This window comes from Opisthocomus hoazin, chromosome 22, assembly GCF_030867145.1.
Source record: "Opisthocomus hoazin isolate bOpiHoa1 chromosome 22, bOpiHoa1.hap1, whole genome shotgun sequence".
Classification (NCBI taxonomy): Eukaryota; Metazoa; Chordata; class Aves; order Opisthocomiformes; family Opisthocomidae; genus Opisthocomus; species Opisthocomus hoazin.
Window position 1 is genome coordinate 7374824 of NC_134435.1, and position 22616 is coordinate 7397439.

Here is a 22616-nt window from a genome sequence, read left to right on the forward strand (position 1 = left end):
TTAATCCCAATGTGAGCAAAGACTGCCCTTGTACCCAGAGAAACAACTTATAGCTAATATAGGACTGAGACCTCTGGGAAGCTGTCCAGGAGCAATGTCACCTCTGTGGCAGACAAAAGCTTGGGACAAATTCCAATACCTTCTCTTTGTGGGCAGAGGGAAGGGAACAATGTAATGTATTCAATCACCTGAGCTAGCTGGCATCCAGGTGCTTAGCTGTGTTGAGGTTTATTGCACTGGAGTTTCCATAAAGAGTTTTCATCAATCAGGAATGCATGTACTTTTTCAAAGAAACTCAAGGGGTCTGCAGAGCCTGATGGATATACTTATGAATTTCAAAGTGGCAATTTGGAGGGTAGCTGGCAAGACATGAGCCATTGTAGAAAGATGAATTCACAGGCAGCACTTTTCAGAGAATGAGTCTGAGAATGAAAGAGTGATTCCACCAACCTGCTTCATTCATATATTTAAATTCATGCTGTAAAATGAATAGCAGAGAAAAGCCCAAACTTGCACTGATGACTTTTCCTCTTTTTCCCAACCTTCTTCTTTTTCTTAAACTACTCTGGATGCACCTTTCAAATTACTTTTTTTTTTTTTTGGCTCACTGTTTATTATAGCTTCATCAACCTTGAAATGGGAGCTGCAGGCAGCTTGATAAATGGATTGAAACGCTGCTTCTGCCAGAATGAAACTAACAGAACCCCCTCAATATCCATTAACGCTTTTGTTTTAGCATTTCTAAAATGAGCACAATTTCCCTCAGAGCATCATTGAAGAGTGACGCACCAGTATCCCTTAGGGTTTCAGCAAAGGGATTTCTTTATCCAGTTACCCCTAGGGCAGAAGCTTGTCACTGCGTCGTGAACAGGACCCAGCCTGCAGCACTGGAGAGCAAGGGCAGCTGGGGTGTGGTAGAGGGAGAAAAAGAAACAGTTCTAGGAAGGCTGAGCAAATCTTGACTCTGAAATATGCTGGGCAGATCAGTGGAGTAAACCAGCCAAGCCATGTGAAGTTGGGTCCTGCTCACAGAGGCTAGCAGATGTCCTGCTTCCATACAGCTATTTTTTACCTACATTGTTTCGAAACTCTCCCTTTCCTTCCAATCCTTCTTTAAATATGGACAGCTAAATATATCCCTGGTTCAAACCTTTTGTTTTCAGCACGCTTACTAAGTTCCACAGCTGGTCCAGCCTGGCAGTAAACTAGGGCTTTAGCTACTGTGATTTATTGATACAGGTAAGTGGTTCAGTCCCATCTGTGAAGGTATGAAATGTTCATAAGAAAATAAATACCCCATAAGAAAGTGGTATCACTTGCAGAAAGACAATCAGTTGCAAAGCTCCGGAACAGGTAGGTGAAGTCGTGTTACGTTTCCTGCTGTAGTAAATATCACAGGTGGTGTAGAAAAAGATGAGGGGGGGAAAAAGACCAACAAAAAAAACCACTAAAAAGCAAACAAAAAAAGCAATGAAAATATCTGACTTTTGAGAGGAAGGGCCAGTGGTGGATCCTGAGGGCAAAACGACAGAGGTTTGAGTTCCTTTCCTGACTAGCCTTGTTTCCCCTCTACGTGCAAAGCTGATTAATATGCAAAGCAAAGGATAGGAATGTCCTCTTGGCCTAAGTTCACTGGTGTGTAATTTGCCAACATGGACCATAGTGAGAGCAGTGCATCCTGTGCTCATAACACAGTTTCCAATATGCAGCAAGATGGCAGCACCCAAGGGCCTCTGCAAGGATATGTGATATTAAAATGTGTCTGCCAAAGGCAGCAGTCATCTTGTCTCTGTTCCTACCCATTTCTTGTCCAGTTTCTGACTGTCTGTGGCATCACTGGGCTGCCAAGGTCCTGTGCTGGTTAGGGTCACATCTTCCAAGTAATGACTCCAGTGCCATGGCAGTGCTGGGGGCTTGTTTCCAAATTATGGAGAGCCAATATTACAGAGTCATTGGCATGGCCCCACCTTGTCTCTTTTTTCCATGTGTTCCAGTCCCTTTTAAGAACTGCCTGGCTTCAGAAAGATCTTCGCTGTTCCTTGAGGCAGGAGATGACTATGAGTGGAGAAGGACAGAGAGATGGAGACTGCCTTTCTTTTGCTGGGAAGATGTGGCATGCCCAAGGCCCTGCAGACAGGAGTACTATTGGGAATAAGAGGTAAGAGATCAGAAGGTACCTTGACCCTTGCGATTCTCTGGTCGTTTAGAATGCATAACTGCAATTTGTTTAATACCAAAGGATAACTGATCATTCAGGAAGGAAGCCAAAGGTGGGGATCAATATTTCTGTTGCTGTGCTAGAAAAATAGCAGAAAAGGGATGGCCCTATCTCCTACCACAAAGCCGAAGAAATATATGCTTAAGGCTTCTTGTAGGAGGGGCCAACAGAGGGCTGTCATTTCAGTTTTGAGCTTCAGTGAATGTGTGTGGGTGATGCGTATACTGCACTTCAGATGTGGCCTGACTGGAGGCAGGGCAGAGGACAGTTCTACCATCCTTGATCTAGAGAGAAAATCTGTGTCACCAAGAAGGTGAAATAAGGAATATCTGGGCCACAGACTGAAGTGTGGAATAGTCACCTGAGGAGACCACTGCTGAACACTTCATTCTCCATTTTCTATGTAGGGCATACTAATGAATATTTTTTATATAGACATATGAGTTACCAAGAGCTGGCTTTACTTGGTAGAGTCAGAGCTGAGTTTGCGCTGGCACCAGTGAGATCCTGCGTAAAAGCATAAATTTTTTTTGCAGGGAAAAAAAATCTGTTTTATCAAAATGTTGGTGGGATTTTGTTTCCCATGAAGTATTTGTTTCCTATCATATACTTGCTGACCGCTTCTTGGAGGGTGTCACAGAAGAAGTAGGAGGAGATGGCACTTTGAATGGGGTTCAGTGTAGAAAATCTTAATTAGTGGCACTGGCAAGGAGCGTAGGTCTGAATTAGATATATCTGGACTTGGACTTGTGTTGGTTGTGCATCAGTATCCTGATCTCTCATCCACAGGGTGCAATCTGTGTATAATTATGATGCCACACCCCTGTGAAACAAAACAACTGAGAATTGTCCTGAAATGAGTATTTTTCAGGTCAACTTGGATGAGCAGCCCAAGCTGGACTGACCAGCTGTGCCACTGCACACCTTTGTTTGGACCTGAGGAGCATCCTGGTTTTCCGTGGTACTGCACTGTGCTGACTGAACAGCACACGCCTCTCCCTTGCTGAGCTTCTCCAACAACAACCGCTGGATACTTCTGAGCAAGGAAAAAAATTAACGAAAACATGGAAAATCTCTAAACCATAAATCAACACTGAGGGTGTTGAACAGGTTCTCTATGTGCACTGCACACACAGGCTTGGAGTCCAAGGCTGCTGGAAATCACAAAGTACCCCAATACCTCACTCCACACACTGGTTTTCATGGCACAAGTCTGACCTCCAGTGGACACTGACTGGTGTCGTTGGCCTGTAAATCTGGGGAAGATGTGTACAAATGATCTTTCGAGGCCACATGGTAAGATTTCAGAGCAGGTATTTGTTCCTTTCCTTCTTCAGGCCTTTCTGGCCTAAAACCACACCTTAGGACCAGTGTGCTGCTGAGCTGATATATGCAACGTGGTTGCACTGAGATAGATAATTCTCAAAAATGTCTTAATGAATCAGGGGGAAATTATCCTACCTATGACGTCGCTCCCTACAGAGCAGAAAGAGACACTGCAAAGTGATGAGCAAGCAAGGGGCAACAGAGAAAGTGAAGAGCCTGAAGTTTTTGGGGCAGAAACAGCTTCATTCCGAATGAGGCTCTATCCCTCAGAAAGTCCAGGACTAAGGGCAAGGACCTGACTGCAGTTCATGAGGTATAGTCTCCCCACAGTAGTTTGTGTCGTTGCCATTAACTGCACGTGTCAGTCACCAGAGCCTCAGGAAAGTTTGTTCTCTAGCTACACTGCTGCCAGTGTTCAGGTTAATTAACTCAAGTATACGTGCATGATTTGCAGCGCTACCTTTGTAGGATTTGAGAGGACAGACATCCCAATCTAACCTGTGGTTCCACTTTTCAGGGCAGCAAAGTACTGGAAAGAAGTGCTCATCTGAATGAGGAGGAACCATCTACATAGAGAAACACTGGGGCTTTTATTCCTTTCCAGAGACCACAGGTGTTATCTTCTAACGGTATCTTCTAACATCTCGGAACTGCCACAAAACCCTCCCTGTGTTTTATGTCACCGGTGGGAGTTTTTGTTCCACCCCCTCATGCGTTTAGATGGCTTCACAGTATTTCACATGCCCGCAACCCAAGTCTGCTGGTTGCTGCTACCTCACAACTCTTTCCTCACTGTGTGCATACAGATCTCTCCTCATTCTGCTCAGAGCAGCATCCTGCTTCTACCACTGAGGACTCACTGACACCATGACAAAACTTGATGGACTTAGGAAGAGGTATCCTGGCTGGGTAGTTTTTACTTGGACTCCAGCAGAAAGAAGAAGATATTTCCTCTGCTAGTGGGGAACTTCTGTGAAAGGTAAGCCACAGCAGTGCAACCTTGCCAACTAGAAGGTGAGCAACCCACTGACTGCTAGAGGTAGATCCTGCTCCTTATTTCCCAAGGAAACCTCTTATCACCATCTATGGAGAGCATGAGGTATGGGGGGCTGCCCAGGATCTAGTCCAGTTAGTGTGTTTTTATCTCACTGGGGATTTTCAAGGAGAGAGCTATCATCAGTATATGACTTTTGGCAACTGAAGCTGTATTAATCAAGAGAGATCTTTGGCCTGCCAAATGTGTCAGTAATAGGAGGTCATCCTGGACTGAATACATCCAATGTTTAGATTTAGTATGACTCAGGTTTAGCTCAGATTTGCACGTAGGGCAGATTCCAATAGGCATAGACTTTGAACCCAGGAACTTTTCACTTATCTGAATATGGTGGAAAGATCGCAGTGCCCTTGACCTCTGTATAAGAGAAGCATTCACCTGGCATTTTATACAGATGTCTATTGTGGAGCTCAACCAACCTGGGTAGGCTGCAAAATGCATAGATGAAACGACTCACTTAAAAGCAGCTCAGAAGAATGGCAGAAGCTATGAGCAATTGGGAGAGGTCTCTGGAGGGAGCAGGACAGACACAGCTGAGCTGCCTTTCCCAGAGCCTACTTAGCACAGGCCAAGGCCCTCATTTGCTATTGACCGGAGGGATGTTTTACAAGTGCCCCTTCTGGTTTAGAGAGATATGGAATCTGTCTGTAATTAAGTTAATTTGAAGTTGAACATGGGCAAAGATAATGAGCTGGAAATAACAAAAGAAGAGTAAGAAAGTGGAGAAGGGGTTGCTAAGAAACGGATCTATTTCATTTATTTCCTTAAATCCCACACACCCTCCCCCCCCCGAATCAAATAAACCATTTTTTAGGATGGCTGAGTGATGGGGCAGACAGCACAGACGTGGAAATGATTGCTGTGTCATGAGCTCAAAAGAATGAAGAAGATAAGAAGGTTATGACTTGGAGAACTGAGCAAGGCGAAAAGGGAGAGGAAAGTGATTTCTTTTGCAGATGACAGCTATGGCCAGTTTAGTGGCAGAGCAGTGACTTTGGGATGAGCAGGGTAGTGTCCTGTGCCTGACTTGCCTTCTGGTCCGAGAGAACCCCTCCAACTCTCTGAGCCTCCACTGGGAAGAGCTTTGGAACTGGCTACCACCATGTCTTGCTTATCAAAGATCAGTAAACTGCCCCTCTGGAAGCACAAGGCTTTTACCTTCTCCACTATTTGACCCTGGTGAGACTTCTCACTGGAGTCAAACACCAGGGTGAAGAGTTAAGACAGTTTCTCCATGACTTTTAGAAATGGTATAAAAAGTAGCACGTTCAAGCCAAAAGGAGGATGGAAAAGAGGTCTGCAGAAAGGACCAGAATACTTAACAGTCAGCAAAGCATAAGTAAATAGACAAGTTATGATCAATGAGTTTGTTTGAATTTGACAGAGCTTTTCTGCAAACACAGGGGAGGGAAGGGGGGTGAAACATTATCCGCCAGTGTGAGCTGTAATAAAGGACCTGCTGTTTTCTGATTCTCACTCTCTGTGAAAATTGAAAAGGTTAGCCAGGTAATTGAAATCGGGACTGGAATACAAATACAGTGCGAAAACCCTACAGCTGGCAAATAAAATTGCAGGGAAAAAACTCAATCCTCAGTGGAACTTCTTAGCAGCAAAAAGACAGGGATGGACAGGGGGGAGAGATGATTCTTCAATATACCTGTTCCTCGCGGGAGGTGAGATAGGGGAAGAAATGAGAGCTGAAGCGACCAGATTGAGGCTAACACTTCTATGAGTGCTCCTTGCTGTCGATGCAAGAGTAACTGCAAAAAAGTGGAGTGTGCTAAGGCTAAATCAGGTATGGCAGTCATTTTTGCCTCTTGGAGTGGTTTGCTGGGAATTGGTAGGTTGCCATGTCAGCCCCATCTTAGGAACTATCTCTTATTACATGCAGAGAGAGCGAGCTCCACGCGACTCAGCCGCTCATCTTAGGGCTGAGATACATAAGCAAACGAGATACGACTGGCTAATGTCAGTTTCCTCTTCATCTTTGTTGTATGCAGGAACACAAACTGATTTGCATTAATTTAGGCAAGGAGCACGGAGATAGATGGTTACAGTGAAGCAGCTGAGGGATGGTTCCTTGTTACCCCACTGTGAGCTGTACGTGTCTAAGTCCCAGTGGGGAGGGTCCTGTCATCGCCACTGTAATGTGAATTTGTATGTGTTACTGTATCTGTGGTCTGTTTTTCTGCAGGAGCAGGTAACTTCAGCTGGGAGGAAACAGTGGTGCAGGGCTGGGGGAAGCAGAGGTTTGTGGCATTAGCCGAGTTTGTTCACACTTGGAAAAACTTTCTGCATGCAGTATTTCCCTCGCACCAAGCCAATTAACAGAAACTCCAGTCTGTATGTGGTTAAATAAACAATAACTATACCTCCAAGTTCCTGTGTTGGTGTTTTATTTCCTTCCTCACAGAAAGGCTGGGGAGTTCTATTTCCCAAAACTGTGACGCTTGTAGTTTTTTGGTGCAGTTGCTAAGTGCTGCCTAACCCACCTGCACTGCAGTCCACAGCAGCATGAAAAACCTTCTCTTTGGAGCTTTTCCATTGAGTTTAGGCAGCTATCTAGCACGTTTTGTGGCAGGACAGATATCTTTCCTCCTATAGAAGTAAGGGAAGCAAAACTGAAAGCTTGCAAACAAATGCTGCAAATCTTAGAAGCGATAGAGTTTTGTCTGAATTTCCCCAGTTTGTGAGAGCATAGTCCAGGTGTCCCAGAGGCACCAGGTCAACGAACAAAATGGCAGGTGAACACCTGAGCTCACTGTTCTCCTACTGTTTCGCAGTGAGTTAGTTGTTAGCCATTCGTTTTGTTCATTTGGAGCCTGATCTTCCTAGCAAGTCATTATTAAGGGGGTCTCTTGGGTTCTAAAGAAATGAAACAAATTGAAAGGGACTGACACGTACCTGCTCTGCAACATAGAGCATACAGCATTTCAAGGTGACCTGTACTTAGTTGCCTAGCTTTGTTTTTCAGCTGTAGAAGATATGCATAAAAACTACCTGTAAAACACCTAAGGCAGATGACCGAAATAGGTCAGATAAACTGATTTTAGGACAGCTTTTTTCTTCCTCCTCTGGCTATAAAATGAATCCAGTTTTCCCTTGATGGAGATCTTCATGTTGCAGACATCTGAGTATTAGAGTCTTTTGGAAAACCCACTTCCAGCCAAAAAAGCAAAGAAAAGCCTGGTTCTCTGGGAAAGAGCTTTGTTGTGTTTTGCAACATAGTATAAGCAGAGGATGCATGTAAAAAAGTTATACGGCCTTTTACAATAAAGACTTCAGTATTTCATTCATGAACGAGCTATCCTAGTGGGAAGCAAATTATTCCAACAGCTTTCATACTCCTAAAATTAATCCTTCTTTAAAAAATAAGTGGATTTAAGGTAATTTGCCTTTAAAACAACAGCTGCAACTTCTCAGGGTTTCACAAAGTCTGGACAGTAACAGTCTTCTGCTTCTGGTGGCAAATGAGCTTGGCTCTCCACCGCTGTGTTTTAGGTGTGACTAGAGCAGGCTGTTGACCAGCCAAAATGTGCAATGGAAAGAAATGTGGAAGAAAACCAACAACTCTTCACTCGTCATGTGAGGTTCTTACATTATGGTCCATGCTTATTTTGCATGTGGCAAATTCCTTTTTTCAAGTCAGGGAAATCAGTCCTGAATCACATACAAGATGGTCATTGTCTTTTGGTGCATAAGACCTTATGGCTTGTGATCTACTTGAACAACCTCAGAAGTGTTTATTTTCCTGGACAGGTAAATCTACATTGTCCATATTGGGAAATTCTCTGCACAGTTTCTTTACAAACTCTTTTACCCCCCAACTCACTCTGAAGGATATTTGCCATCACTGCATCAGCTTGGACCAAATTCTGAAGCCAAATTTTAATCCTTGCAAGTGTTCTTGGTTGTTTGATTTCTTGTCCTTTCCCCTGATTCCTGCTTTGTTTATTATAGAAATAAAAAGTTCAGATTATTATTCTGTTTTCATCACCATGTTTTCCCTTGTTTTAATATCCATTTGATATGGAAATGCTACAGCTCAGCGATTTGCTATAGATTTACTAGCTTTTGGAACAAGAAACCTTAGTGGGGAAAAACCTTGCAAGTGTCATAATGAACCTTTAGCTTTTGGACCTTCTCCTGGATATGACAACTGTGCTGCCCAATTTTTAACCTCCTCCCCTGCTGAAGCAGTCCTGCAGAGCATCAGACCACACTGGGATTAGTGCTATGTTTTCCTGCATATAGACCAGCTGAAATAATCTGCATGTTTTTTTAAAGTACTGTGATTTGTCCTTGGTGTCCTGCGCTTGGTGCTGGCTGAACATCCAGGGCATCTCCATCTCTTGCTTCTCATGTGAAATCAGAGGGAGAAACAAGAAGCACAAAGATTTCTGGAGGATGGACCAGACAGAGGAAGAGAGACTCTAATATGTTTATTTTCGTGTTACACACAGATACATCTAACCAGCTTAGCAGCTGAATTGTATGTTTAGTATTACTGATAAGCCATGGTTTAAACACTTCAAAATACAGTAGTGTCCAAAAATTCTTCATATAAACTTAACAGAATTGTCCACTTGCTGTCATGATGTTTTTTCCAGTATTGAACCTGGCATTAGATCTGAGTATCACTCCTTGGCAAACCAAACAATTCTTCTCTCCTTTAAGTGCTTCCTTGCAATGCATTTCAAACTGTCCATGTTTGGTTCACAGTGGTGGAGCATTGCCCCTGCTCTCCACACTTTCCGTTCGCACACTTTCACGTTTTGCAGAGGGAAGCAGCAGCAGAGAAATAAATCAATAGACAGTTCTGTCTAAGAAGTCAGGTTTGATTTCAAATAAATATGTTTTTATCACACCAGGCCACTTTGGGGGAAAGTGAGTAGTTCTCCATTGTCTTTCAACAGGAGTTTTTTCTCAGTCAGTTGCCAACATTTTTCAGCATTTGGTTATGAAAGCTGCTAGAAGTATGAATAAAGGAATGTCATCAGCTTTTATAACATCTCTATCCATCTTGCCAATATTTTCACATTTGGATCCAGCTTCTAAAATTCAGCCAGGTAAATATCAGAGTGATAAATAACTCAAGCCATGACATTTTGGGAAGAAAAGCCTCCAATAGACATGAACTACTTTTCAAGGACAAAGTGCATCGACTACTTTCTAGAGTTCACACCTCAGGAATGAGGAGGTACTGAGCTGTGCTGTCACAAGGAACATAACTTGGAGCACTCAACCTCAAGCCAGCCCATGTTTTTACACCATATTTGTTTTATTTTTAGTAGAATTTAGAAGGATTGTGACATGTCTGCCCCAATAACACTTTCACAGAAGGTTTGACTTGGTGCAAGACTAAATGTTTTCAGCTTTGCTTTTGATGTTTGGCCAGAAAAGCTCAGTCATTTTTGGCTATGAGTGCCACTTCTTTTGACTGAAGCCAAATTAAAAGTCAAAAAAACTGCTTTTAGGACAAAAAAACACAAATGCTAGTTCAGAACTGAAAGTGAGATCCTGGTCATTCACTATTTCTTTTTTAAATTTCCCCATCCATGCACATTTCTCGCCCCTCAACAGCCCTGTCCTGCCCCCCCCCCCCCCCCCTTACAAAAACCTTTGTCTTTCCTGGAAACAAAATTTTGGCCATATTGTTCAAGATCACACAAAATCTTCACCCTACAGCTTCACATTCCAGCCTTGACTGCAGGTCTGTGCGCTCAACTGCAAGTCAAGAGACGCATTTGACAACCCCAAGCTTTGCAGCCGAGGTTGCAATTCTCCCTTGAAAGGAGGAGGAGAGAGGGGCGTCACTTGTGGATGGCTCTCCATGCATCAACACAAGACGATGTCTGGTTCTAAATGCGTAAGACACATTCACAAAGCCGCAAAATCTTGGAGAGGAATGTCTCCATCATATGGTGGATGTGTGAGTATGTCAAACTATGCTGTCTCCTCACTCCTTTGGCTGGGTGTCTAGGACAGCGGAGAAGACACGCTTTCGGTGGTACCTAGCTGGGACAAGGAGGATAACCCCTGGGCTCAGTTAGGGAGTTGCACAAGTGAGGAAATCCTGCATAGTCTCTGCCCTGGTGGTCCTCAGCCCATTAGTGGGAGCAGAGCTCAGTGCCCTGCACAGGGTGAGAGAACAGGGACCTGGGCATCTCACCAGCAGCAAGGCAGCGTTGGCACTGCAAATCCAGGAGGAAAATACATTTTGATGTCTGGTGGAGGGAAAAATGTTAATACGAACCTGGTTACAAATGTAAACGTCACTGATCACACTCAAGCGTCCACTTGGGGGTGGCAAAGTATTTCAGCTGTGTCTTCAGGGAGCGGCATTGCCTTTTCTCCCCAGGGCCTTGTATGTACCTGTTACCCTCTCTGTAGCTTGTTTCTCAAGATTGCAGCTGTTAAAATGGGTCTGACAGAAAACATGGGATAAAATTTGCCTTGTGCTGCAGGAAAAGCTGACTCACCAGCTGCCATGAGCTCCTCAGGTCTCTCCTCACCTAGGAGTCCCACAGCAAGAGGGGTGGAAAAAACAAAAGACTTCGGTGCAAACAAGGTAAGATCCAATTGTAGCAGCATAACCCCTTCCTCCTATGGTAGGAAATGTCATCCAGATGACCAGACTGGAGTAAGCCTTTATGTATACAGTGTATCATCTTTGAAGAACTTATGTTCTTATTCATTATGATAATTCTGTGTACTCTGACTATGTAAGCAAGTCCCAGCCCCCTGATGGCACAGAGAGGATGATTTTCTGTGGCAGTGCATACCAAGCCTGAGCCCAGCGTGGTGGCTAAACATAGTCCTGTGTCGTGATGCACAAGGGAAGCATTTCTCTGAAACACAACAAGCAGGCTTTGAAACTTGGGACACAGAGTTTTGTAAAATTCTCTGTCGTGTAATGCATTCACCCTGGCCTCCTTTTACAAAACTCTGTAGGGTCCTGACCTTGCAGTCAGTAGAGTTCAGGAACTCTACTTGGAGGTAAGCGTGCTGCCTTCAGCAGGTTTGCATGACTGGGTTGCAGGAGAGTTTCCCAGACCTTACATTGTGCTTTGCGAAAACTTAATTCAGTAGATAAAAAATCACTGCAAAACTCTCTTTTTTATTGCCTTTGTATCAGCTTCTCTGATCCTGCACGTTAGTCCCAATTCCATTGTGAATGGTTTCCAGGCTATTTCCTGCTGGTTGTTAACCCCATGTAGATCTCTGACTTCTGCAACCCACCTGCTATGGGCAGGTGTGAAGTCTGCTGAAGCAGGACCCCAGGGTTTCACTGGCAGAGACAATATATAAGTAAGTAAAGTTCAAGCAATGAAAAGATGTTGTTGCAAACTTCAGGACATGGGGCATAGCAGGGACCTACCACAGACAATCTGTACATGATCAGATTCAGTTCAGGCAGATGAGCGAAAATAAAACTGTCTGATGCACGGGGTAAGCCTGCAAAGGCTGCAGACTTTTCACATTTCCTGGGCAGATCTCCCTCACTAAGGAGTCATGCCAGAAACATCCTCCGCCTCCAGTAATGGGTATTTCCCAGGTAATGTAGATGGATTTGTGGCACACATATGCTGTTTCAGCACTGTGTAGACATTGTCAGACATACTATGAAGAGATAGGGCAGTGCCTTTGAGACTTGTTAAAAATCACCCACAACAGGGTAAGTTTTCTTGACAAAGTCATTCAAGGCATTAATCGACATCCTTACCTGAATCTTCACCTACATCAGAAAGCGAAACTTTGTTTTAGATTTATTTTACAATTATTGGCTCCTTGATTCTTCTGGGTCAGAAATAGCTAGTGCTGGTGCCGGCACCTGATGTTTATCAGGCCAGCTCAGAGCTGCTCTTGTTCATGCCTACTTGCTCACATTTCCTAGAGAGGGTTGTAACCGCCACACCTCAAGAAGGTCGTAGGAGAGAGAAGTGAGAATGGCTTGCCTAAAGCTAGAAGTGGGTAGACAAGGTTTGTGCAGCAAGTTGGCCCATTTCAAACTGAGTAAAAACTGATGTTTAAGCTGGTGCACAAAATGTGCTGCTAACATTGGGAGCGTGTGCTGTTCATATAGAGCAGGTCTTCACTGGCATAGCTTGCAGCCAGTAAGCTGAGATTTCCAGCCCTCCTATTAGCTTAAGGGCAACACAATGTTTCTCAATCAACAGCTAATTATAATCTCCTCGTTCATTCATTCAAGACACTGTCTGTGAGCTCTTCTTGCTGAAATCAGTCTTTTAGGAGGGCCTCTTCTTTTTTTGTTTCTTGAAGTTATTTTCTTTAACTTTTCTCTCATCTGGATCACAACATGGAAAGTCACAGACCAGTGGAGAGCTGAGAACTGCTGACAGATGTCCTGTGAGTGCCGGGGAGACTTGTGTCTTCAGCAGCGTCTGTCAGATTGTGGTCCTCAATCACAAAGATGCTCTGCTGGGCAGGAATCTTGCTAGTGGGATGTTTAGGGGCCCAGTGTTTGCAGCAAGGAGAAATCACACTGAGGAAAGCCATCCTGAAGCGCTGGGACAACAGATTGTAAATGATGGGGTTCACAGCAGAGCTCAGATAGAAGAAAACACCTAGGAGAATAAGGGTAGGGGAAAAGAGAAAGAAACCTCATATGGGTGTGGAATGATCTCTGAAGAGAAAAAAATCTTCATTGCCTGTACTGCTCTACAAAGCTTGGGTGCAAGGGTGATTGCAGTGACACCACACCTCTGCCTGCTACCATCCTGGCAGAGGCAGAAGGACGTCTTGCCAAGGCTAGCTCAGGAACTGCAGCACCCCGTGAAAGGGAAGTGGGAGAGAGCATTAGCTGGAGCTCACTATCTCCAGCTCTGCAGGAACCAGCTCTCTCTTAGAGGTACTGAACTGCCTCCAGCACATCCCTCATCCCCACAGCAGGATTTGCACAGCTGGTGCCCCCATCAGAGCTGTCAGAAGATAACTTCCAGCTGAGGGGAGCTAATTTCTTAACACACACCAGGACAATTGCACGAGTTTGGATTTATCTGAGCTGCCTAATAGCCACATTCAGTGTTTACCCATGGCAGACTGAAACTAAGATTCCTCTTTGAAAAAGCCTTCATTTTATGGTTGGCGGGGCCATAAATATTTGGTTATATCGACCAGTTCTGAGCAGTATGTAAGTCTTTTGTCTTGCTATTTGGTGAGGTTTCCTGTTTGACAGAGAGACCCTCTGGAGGATGATGCCTGCTGCTGTGTATTTGTTAAAAGCAACTGAATGACAGCAGACTTCATTTCTGAACATTTCCAAGAAGGAAAAGCAGCTGGTAATGATATATGATATCCTATGGGGTTTTTTTTCATTCTTTGTAAATATTCAGACAACTGTGTGGGACAACATATCCAGATCTTGAAAGTTCTAGAAACTTGCATCATTTTTAAGGCACAATTCTCATCACTGCATACCAGAACCCAAGAATTTTTCCATGCATGCCTCATGTCACCTAAAAAATAAATGAGTACATGTTTCAAGTAAACTGCTCACCAATGCTTTTTTCCCAGCCCCTGTGCAAGTGGAAGGAGAAAGCTTTACCTGACACCACATGAATTAAGTTGAATATATTAGCCAGAGGCTCAGTCCATTCCACAACAAAGCTGAAGAAGAGTCGATCTATATGAAAAGGAGCCCAGCAGATAGCAAAAACCATCACAAGGACAACTAGCATAGAGAAAGCAGAGAAGAAAAATGAGTCATTTATGTAAGGTTATGGTTCACTAGCCTGCACAGAGCAAAGAGAATTCAGAAAGCTAGATGAAGGCCTAAATATACAAATTTTATTCAATGTTCCAAAACTTTTGCCATCCTTTCTGTTTTTCTGCAGTGTTCACTGAAAAACATTACCAGCTAATAGAACAAATTTTCAGCTAATTTCTCTGTTGTATAACTCACTGCATGCACACACAATTACATCCAAAGAGAGCAGGCAACGGTGAGGGAATGTTGTGGCCTATACAGATTCTAATGAAGAAACTGCCAGTGAGACATCTGAATTCATCTGTGGAACCTGGGACACAATGACTCCATTATGCCTTGGAGTTCATTTCTTCTGCACACTATTTGTACATCACATAGCCGGATAAGGCCATAGGAATCACCCGCTGATGCGAAGTTTGTCTGGGTGTGCTGTTCAGCATAAAAAAAAAAAGAGTTTTCCTCCACACACAGCTTGGCCTGAGGTGGTTCTAGTAAGGACTCTTGCAAACCCATTCCAGACTTTGGTCCTATTGAACATCTGCACACAGTCATGAGGCACAGAAAATCAGGCTGCCTTCAAAATACAGTTTCCTAGTTCAGAAGGTGACTTAAGCTGCCTAAAAGAATAATGTTGTTGCAGGAAATATTGAAGATTATTTATGTTTCCTGCATAAACACCATCTTGGCAGCAAGATGATATTTTCCTTAAACACAGCCTTAAACTACAAAGTGATGTCAGCGCTTTCAGGGTGATTGGAGCACAAATTCTCCTGAATGCTATACAATGCAGAGGTCTGTCTAGGCCCTACTTATTCTTGGGAAGGTCTAAGGGGTTAAGTCAGCAGTAGGTGATGTATACAGTTTGGCAGAACCTTCCTGTTCATAAGCAGAGCTTGTGGCGTGATGCAAAACAGATGTACGTCCTTCTTCAAAAATGTACAAGATCGACTATTTGCACTCTGAAAAAGAGGCATCCTCCTAAAGGCTGCAAAAGCCAGGTTTGGAGTGAGGGATATTAGAGAGCTGCCACGCATGCACCTGCCATTTAGGTCTGCTCAACCTCCTCTCATACTGGGGAGGAAAATTTGCCTCCTGTGTCTTTTGATAGTTCGCCATAATGTTTCGCTCCTATGTTCTGTCAGTCCAGATAAAACAGCAATAAGCCTTTTTTTTTTGGATCACAGCTACTCATCTAATAACTCTTGCATCTGGTGAATTTGCTTGATACGCTTCAGGACCTGGTGATCCTCTTGTCCATAGTAAATAAAACACAGAAGGACTCGCTACTTACACAACATCTTGGTGACTGATTTCCTGGATGGTCTCTGAACATTCACAGCCATTTCTTCCACTTCCAAAGATTTGTCTCCTTTCAACTGGCAAAAGGATGGAAACCGAAGGAGAGCTTAGACAGGAGATGACATCTCCACCAGACACAGCCTGTTTGATGTTTTGATAGCTGTAGTTTGAGAACGCAAAATTTAGGGCAACTCAGGGCTCACTGAAAAAAATCTGAATTTAAATTTCAGTTTTAGTCTAGGGAAACATCGAAGCTTTAGGTTCAAAACAATCTGTAGCTTTTATGCATCTGAGACTTCATATTTATAGCAAATTTATATTTCAGTTCCACACTTGTCCTTTCTCAATGAATCAATATTTGGTTCACAGTCTGTGCTCACTTTCAACAGTTTTTCGCTAGGCTTTATTTTCTCTACTAGCAAAATATTCTTTGTTTGTTTATTTTCCTAAAAGGTTTCCCCATAATTGAGTGCAAACTGACAATCCAAAAAATACCCAGAGAGGCCTCAGTGAAGCACAGCTGTAATCACAGGAAAAAATCCTGTAGAATTCAAGGGAGTTTGTTTCATGGCCTGAGTGTTTGGACTAATTGATATTCAATTCGTCTGATGAACAAACCCATATCTGCTCTCTTGCAGACAGCCAGTGTGCACAAAATGCACAGATTCAGCCACATACTGCTCTGTTGCAGCAAGGTTTTGTTTTTTTGCCTCCAGTAGTTTTTCCTGGACTTCTAAAAAATGGACGTAAAGAATAAGAGAGCACTGGTGCTTTGGTGATGATAAGGCCAGGGCTAGATAATCAGGACAATTGCTTTGATTGTAAAAAAAAATCATCTATGGAGAGTACATAATTGGACCCAGGTTCCTGAAGTGGGAACTTCTGATTAGCCAACAGATTTGGAGTGATGCTTTTTTCAACTAAGAGAAACTGGAAACAAAGCTTTTAATTACATGGGAAAGAATATCAGGAATGAGGGACAAGATAGAAATCAATGTGGATTTGTAAAAGTCTTGTGAGAATACACTACTTGTGCCATTTTCTTTTACCCTTTACACTATGCCTTTGCTTCCTGATTTTTGATTGACAATACTTTTCTGTAAGGATGATGGAAAAGACCTTCTTTCAATGTTCTATTTATTTATAAAACCCATAAAAGGGAAACTTATGTAAATCGAATTATAGTAATTTATAGTGCAGTTCAGGCTCCTGTGGATTACATTATTCCCTTTGTAACTTTTAGTCATAGACACAGTTGCTGAAGGAAGAGGCTCAGTTGATTTGTAACATGTCTAGTGAGAAATGTCTGCTCAGATTGATTAAAATGCCTAGTTTCCCTTCAGTGGTTTTCAGTCTCAGCCGTAATCTATTCCAGGCATATTCCAAAGCCTCAGAGAATACAGTGCTCTGATGCTGTAATAAACTAGAGACACATGTATCTTTATTTTTCACCTTTCTCCTGTCATTTTTTATGATACTGTAAGGCTTCTCTTGAGCCTCAACTGATGGTAGACGGAGGTGTAACTACTAAGAATAACTCAGCAGCTGCAATTTAATAAAACAATGAGCAATGACAAAGGGGAGAAAAAAAAAAAAAGGAATCCCCAGCAAAGGTTGTAACTTGAGTTCATGCCAATGGTGTGGCAGAGGGAGAATTCCAGCCGAGGTTGTGGTTACTTTTACGTCACTGTGCATATATGAAGGTTGCCTGGAGATGAATGTTACCCATTCACTGCAAGAGAATTAAAAGTGTCTGGAGCAAGAAGCTGAAAATTGGATTTCCTCCCCCATATGTTTATTAGCTATAGAATTTCATACTAGAAATCAAAAGGCAGAGTGAAATTCGGGTCTCACCTACCCCCGGGTAAACCTAGTGAGGCCACTCGGCAAAAGCAGGAGAACCATTTTCTGTAAGCTCCTTGACCTGTCTGACATGAGTGGTGATCAAACTTTCTCTCCAGCTGAAACAGAAAATTGATATTTAAAAAACCACATAGCTTGTGCTAAAGCATGCGATTCTGCCTACTTGAGTGATTTAGCTGAAGCTGTTGCCACTCGTCTGCTGAACCGCAGCCTGGGTGTACTCCTCGCTCACTCCCATTGCAAAGAAAAATTTGTTATTGGGTGCAAGGTTTGCAGGACAACCTCCATGGAAAGAGAACAGACCCTTCCAGGAGTGTGCTGGGCTCTGCAGAAATTAGCCAAAGGCACTCAACTGTCCACAAACAATTCTGATTTTAACAGCTGTGCATTTAGGGGGCAGAACAGATTTTGATGAGAAAATCTGGACCAGTTGTACATTGTCAAGAAAAAATTATCTTGATCCAAAGATAGTTGAAATAAAAATTACCAGTGTGTCCAATGTGTTACTGAGGGGAAGTAACACTAAGAGAAGTGTCTCAACAGAAGGATCATCCTAGGTGAGGTCAGTCTAGTCCTGTCTGATCATCTACATCCTCTCATAGATGTCTGAAGTGGGTGGGATATATAGGTCTCTGGACTCTCCACTCCTTTCATTCACTGTCAAAGAATCCTAGTTAAACAGAATCTGACTTTTAAACAAGCAAAGAAGGCCACCTATGGCTGTGTCCTTTAGAGATCAGTTTGAAGGAAATGGACAGAGACCCTGTGCTGAATCGTGCTGCAATGCAGACTTTTTCCCCAGCAATGCCACCCCATCTCTACCAGTGCTGCAGGGATTAGCTTCTACAAGCAGCCTTTTCCCCATGTTCTCTTCTTTTCTCCTCTCCTCTTCATCCTCAGCTTTTTGGCTATAGGTTGCAACCAGTAGCCCAACAGCTGAACCGGGTTTAAAGATGAGCATGGCTAATTTAGGGACTGGTCCTAAAAGCACCTGTGATGAGGACCTCATGAAAGAGGTAGCAGAAAACTTCTACTATCAAATCCGATGAGACTACAGTGTAATCATTAGTGCCCTGTTCTTTAATGCTGGAACTATCTATTGACAATAACATTAAACTGTCAAGCCTTAAAATTGTATCCAAGTAGATCATGAGGTAATTGATCATGAGGTAATCAACGTGAAGTTTCTGTTTGGCCATGAATTTCCCAGTGAGAAAGACAAATACATTTTTTCCTTTTTCAAGGAATAAAAATTAAAATAAACTCATCTACTGTATGACCTGTGTTTGCTACCCTCTCACAGCTGCCTAATGTGTCAAACGTTGCCTTCTGTATCGAATCTTGAGGCTCTCCTGAACGCTAACAAAGCTTGAGGGAGAAACTTTGGTGATGAAATGCGTTTCCCCAAAGCCTGGACTTGGAAAATCTATGCCTCTGTTCGCTGAATTTGAGCTGCTGTACAACCTTTGGATCAACTCTGAGCTTTTCTACTACAGTCTATGAACAATACATGACATGCAGGAGACTCTGGAGTGTTGCTGAAGCTTCATAGATTTCATCCTCTGTGAGAAGATAGAAAGTGTCTTCTCTTGAAAAATTTTATATATATACACAATTATTCTATCATTTCAGCTGACAAAATGAAACTGTCTTGCCTAGTGCAATTCAGAGCACAATGCAGACATAATGCAGGATGGGTGTTGTTCAAGATTTGGAAGTCTGAGTAGGATATACATAAAAGCAGATGCATAAGCAATGAACACTGCAGCCATTAGGAAAGACAGCTTGAATGTGTCTGTGAATACACAGAAGTCCTGGGGAGCAGCCCTTGTCTGGTACCTAGCTTCTCTGCTGGGATGGTAATTAGGAATATCTGCTGGCACAAACAGAAGCTATCACGGTCTTCAAGACTTCTTTTTATTAGTTTGGGGATTTCTCTTTCCTTTTTAAACAGCTGTATTTTCAGCACTTTTTCCTCCCTCCAGGTCCTATTTTGCAAAATTTTCAGTGAAACTATGTAAAGACCCCAAAACAACTGCTGGGCTGTGAAGATAATTTAACCCATTCATTACTTCGAAGATCTACTGAGTGCAATGGATTTCTGGCAGTTAGTACTTGTGGCTTTTCCTGGGTAAGGAAAAAATGCTTATATATAGTTTCAGATAACAGTAAGTATCAGCCAGCACAACAAAATGATGTATACACCAGCACAGATCTGGTTGGATTTCTTGTGCATTATTCGGTAAGTTCATTTGTGTGTACTAGCATATTCCACCCCTTTATTGCTATATGATCAGACATGGCTTTTTAAACTTTAAGTTATATTCAGTGCAATAAAGTAGCATTTATATTTTTGAAATTTATGTAATACATGAGAAGAAAAGTCATTAACTCTCTATGATAAGCAGTGCATTTCAGTATTGTGCTACATAGCTTTACAATATTGTGATACTGTTTGTTTTATCCATGTATTCAAATGCTGAATACTTGGTAAAACTAGTGTCACTTTCTGAAGAGAGAATGAATATGAACTCTAAGGCAGCCTTAACTGATGGTAAAACTATGCCGTAGGTATATAAAGAAACAATTGCTGAATTTGCTAGCTGCAGCAACAAGGTAGCATTTCAGTTTATGACAGCTTTGTGAGTTTTAACAACTCAATATTATCACCATCTCCAGGGAAGGAGAAAAATACAGCAATGCAATGGAAATTCCACCGACACAAGAAGAGGGAACAAATAATACACAAGGTTCAATCACTTGCCTGATACTTTTTATTCTTTTTGCATTTTCTTTCTGATCTATTTCCTTCTGGTACCTACCACAAAGATGCAAATCTCTGAGAGGCTGGAATCAATCCACAGACTTGGATGTTTAAGTAAAGTTCAAATGTGAACAGAAGCAAAGGTAAGTTTTTAAAAAAAGATTGGGGTAAATTATTCCCCAACATAGCTACATTCATTTTAGCATGGGATTACACCAAAAAAGGAGTTGGAACCACTGTTTTCAAAGGTTTGAAATACTTTTGCTTTTTTGGGGGAAAAAAGCACGGGCAAGAAAAAGGTGCAATCACTTAAAACACACATACAGACACAAACACATAAGGATGAGCTAAGGAAACACTGGACACAGGTGGAGAAGGACTTACTCTTAGCCCCATCAGATAGTACAGCACACTTATTACCCCCATAGGCAGCACATAGAAGAGGAGGGAAGTAATCTGGACAATACAGTTGTAGATCCACATGGGCATGACTACAGTGCAGGTAGCAGAGCCAGGGACGAGGGTGCCGTTGGGGAAATACTGCAGCATGATGCCATGGGTGCCTGTATTAGGGAGGGCGAAGAGGACAGAGAGGACCCAGAGCACCACGATGGTCCTCAGGGCACGCTTGCGAGTGCTCTCCAGCTTGGCTCGGAAAGGATGGAGGATGGCAATATATCTCTCCACGCTGACTGTGGTCACGCTGAGGATAGAGGCAAAACACACTGTCTCAAAGAGTGCCGTCTTGAAATAGCAGCCAACGGGCCCAAACAAGAAGGGGTAGTTGCTCCACATCTCGTAGACTTCCAGTGGCATTCCAAAAAGCAACAAGAGCAGGTCTGAGACAGCGAGACTGAAGAGATAGTAATTAGTTGGGGTCTTCATATTCCGGTGCTTGAGGATTACCAGGCAAACTAAGAAGTTACCTACCACCCCAACAATGAAGATCAGGGTGTACACCAAAGCCATTGGCAAGAACAGATGGCTCTGTCTGGGCCCACATAGGAAGGCTAAGTAATCCTCAGTGCTGTTTAAGTACCTGCTGAAATGTTCGTCATGTATAGCAAAGTGATTAAACCAGGAGAAATTGCTGATCCAGGCCATTAGTGGATCTTCTGAAACGTATCACAATCGAGATCTGGTCTTCTTTAAGTTTCTCTGTGCCAGTTTGCTCACTTTATGCAGAGAGAGGAAGAGAGGGGAGGAGTTGTCGTGCCAGACCTAGATGCACAAAGCCACTGAGAGAGGCGAGTAAGTGTGTTTGCCTGGCTTCGGTTAAGATTTTGCTGTTGCAACAGCTGTTCCCCTGTGAGGAGCCCCTTAGCCAGAAAGCCCCTCCCTTCACACATATTCATTGGCTTGCTAAGTGTATTAGATTATAGAGTAAGAAAAGAGGTTCCAGCTACTTGTATCAGCTCCTGTAGCAGATGCATTTACGGAATCAGAAGCATATGATTTAGAGAGCTGGGAATCTGAAATAAGGATGTAAGACAAGTTGCAAGATGATTATCTTTGTCAGAGGGTGGGGAATCAGACAAAACCTCCCCTGAAAAATCAGTCCAAAAAGCTTTAACAAAATTCTGTTGATGTTACATTCAGTTATGAGCCACAAGCAAATAAAAAAACACACTGTCATGATTTTATTTTTCAGATCTCTGCTGATTTTTATTTTCTGTTGTCTACAGCAGCAAGCACTTGGAAACTGATTTTGATCAGTAGAAAGCCAACCTGTTTTTGTAGTCATTCATCTAGAATTAGGCTACTATAATGTTTTAGCCTTTTTTTCTCCTGAAATCTGACACAGGATTTTTATTGTTTGTATTCTTGATATAAAAATATTTCCTCACTTTCCTGGTGTGCTGGAATCTGATCCCATATTCTTAGATAACCTTGTTCTGGAAATATTTCTGAGGACTGTATTATTCCAAAGATAGATTTATTGCCTCCAGAACTAAATTTACATGATTTGTTATAAATTCTTATTTCTTCCTGAATGACAACCTTTCTGCAAACACACTTTCTGAGTCAAAAAAAGTGTATCCTGCAAGAATGATGACTGTGTCAAAACAGATCACTTAGCTCCTTACGAATGCTTGATTCTTTTCTGAATTTCTCTAAAATAAAAAAGCTTCGAAGTGCATGGATGTCATTTTCTGAGATTCAGAAAAAGTTTAGCTGTTTGGTGATGCAAAGGAGGTGCAAAAGCTGTGGGCTAGTTTAGGGGATTTTGTCAGCTTGAGGTACAATTTGTCTCCCCAGTACCTGTCACTGGTTGTCACTTTTGAGTACCTGCCCAGTCCCCCTCCTCAAAGCCATGTAGACTTTTTACATCCCTAACTTCCTTTGACAAGCAGGTTCTTGG

General features: G+C 42.7%; 1 protein-coding gene and 1 long non-coding RNA gene across 2 annotated transcripts; one reads left to right on the forward strand and one right to left on the reverse strand.

Annotated features, from left to right (window-relative positions):
• The first annotated feature begins 779 nt into the window (after positions 1-779).
• LOC142363975 (uncharacterized) lies at positions 780-6976 on the forward strand. Its single transcript, XR_012766063.1, has 3 exons — positions 780-1239; positions 1995-2158; positions 3090-6976. It is a non-coding gene; the product is annotated as an uncharacterized LOC142363975 (long non-coding RNA).
• Positions 6977-12926: 5950 nt separating this feature from the next.
• On the reverse strand, positions 12927-21358 carry NMUR2 (neuromedin U receptor 2). The gene is made up of 4 exons (XM_009942615.2): positions 20639-21358; positions 15620-15704; positions 14167-14292; positions 12927-13186 (listed from the first exon to the last, which is right to left on the reverse strand). The coding sequence occupies exons 1-4, from the start codon at positions 21356-21358 to the stop codon at positions 12927-12929; spliced, it is 1191 nt and encodes a 396-aa protein (XP_009940917.2).
• Between the last annotated feature and the right edge of the window lie 1258 nt (positions 21359-22616).

Coding starts and splice junctions, on each gene's coding strand:
- NMUR2 (XM_009942615.2), bottom strand. CDS start 21,358: ATGGCCTGGATCAGCAATTTCTCCTGGTTTAATCACTTTGCTATACAT. Junction 14,293..15,619: donor ATCAGTCACCAAGATGTTGT/GTAAGTAGCGAG, acceptor TCTCTATGCTAG/TTGTCCTTGTGATGGTTTTT. Junction 13,187..14,166: donor CTTAATTCATGTGGTGTCAG/GTAAAGCTTTCT, acceptor TTATTCTCCTAG/GTGTTTTCTTCTATCTGAGC.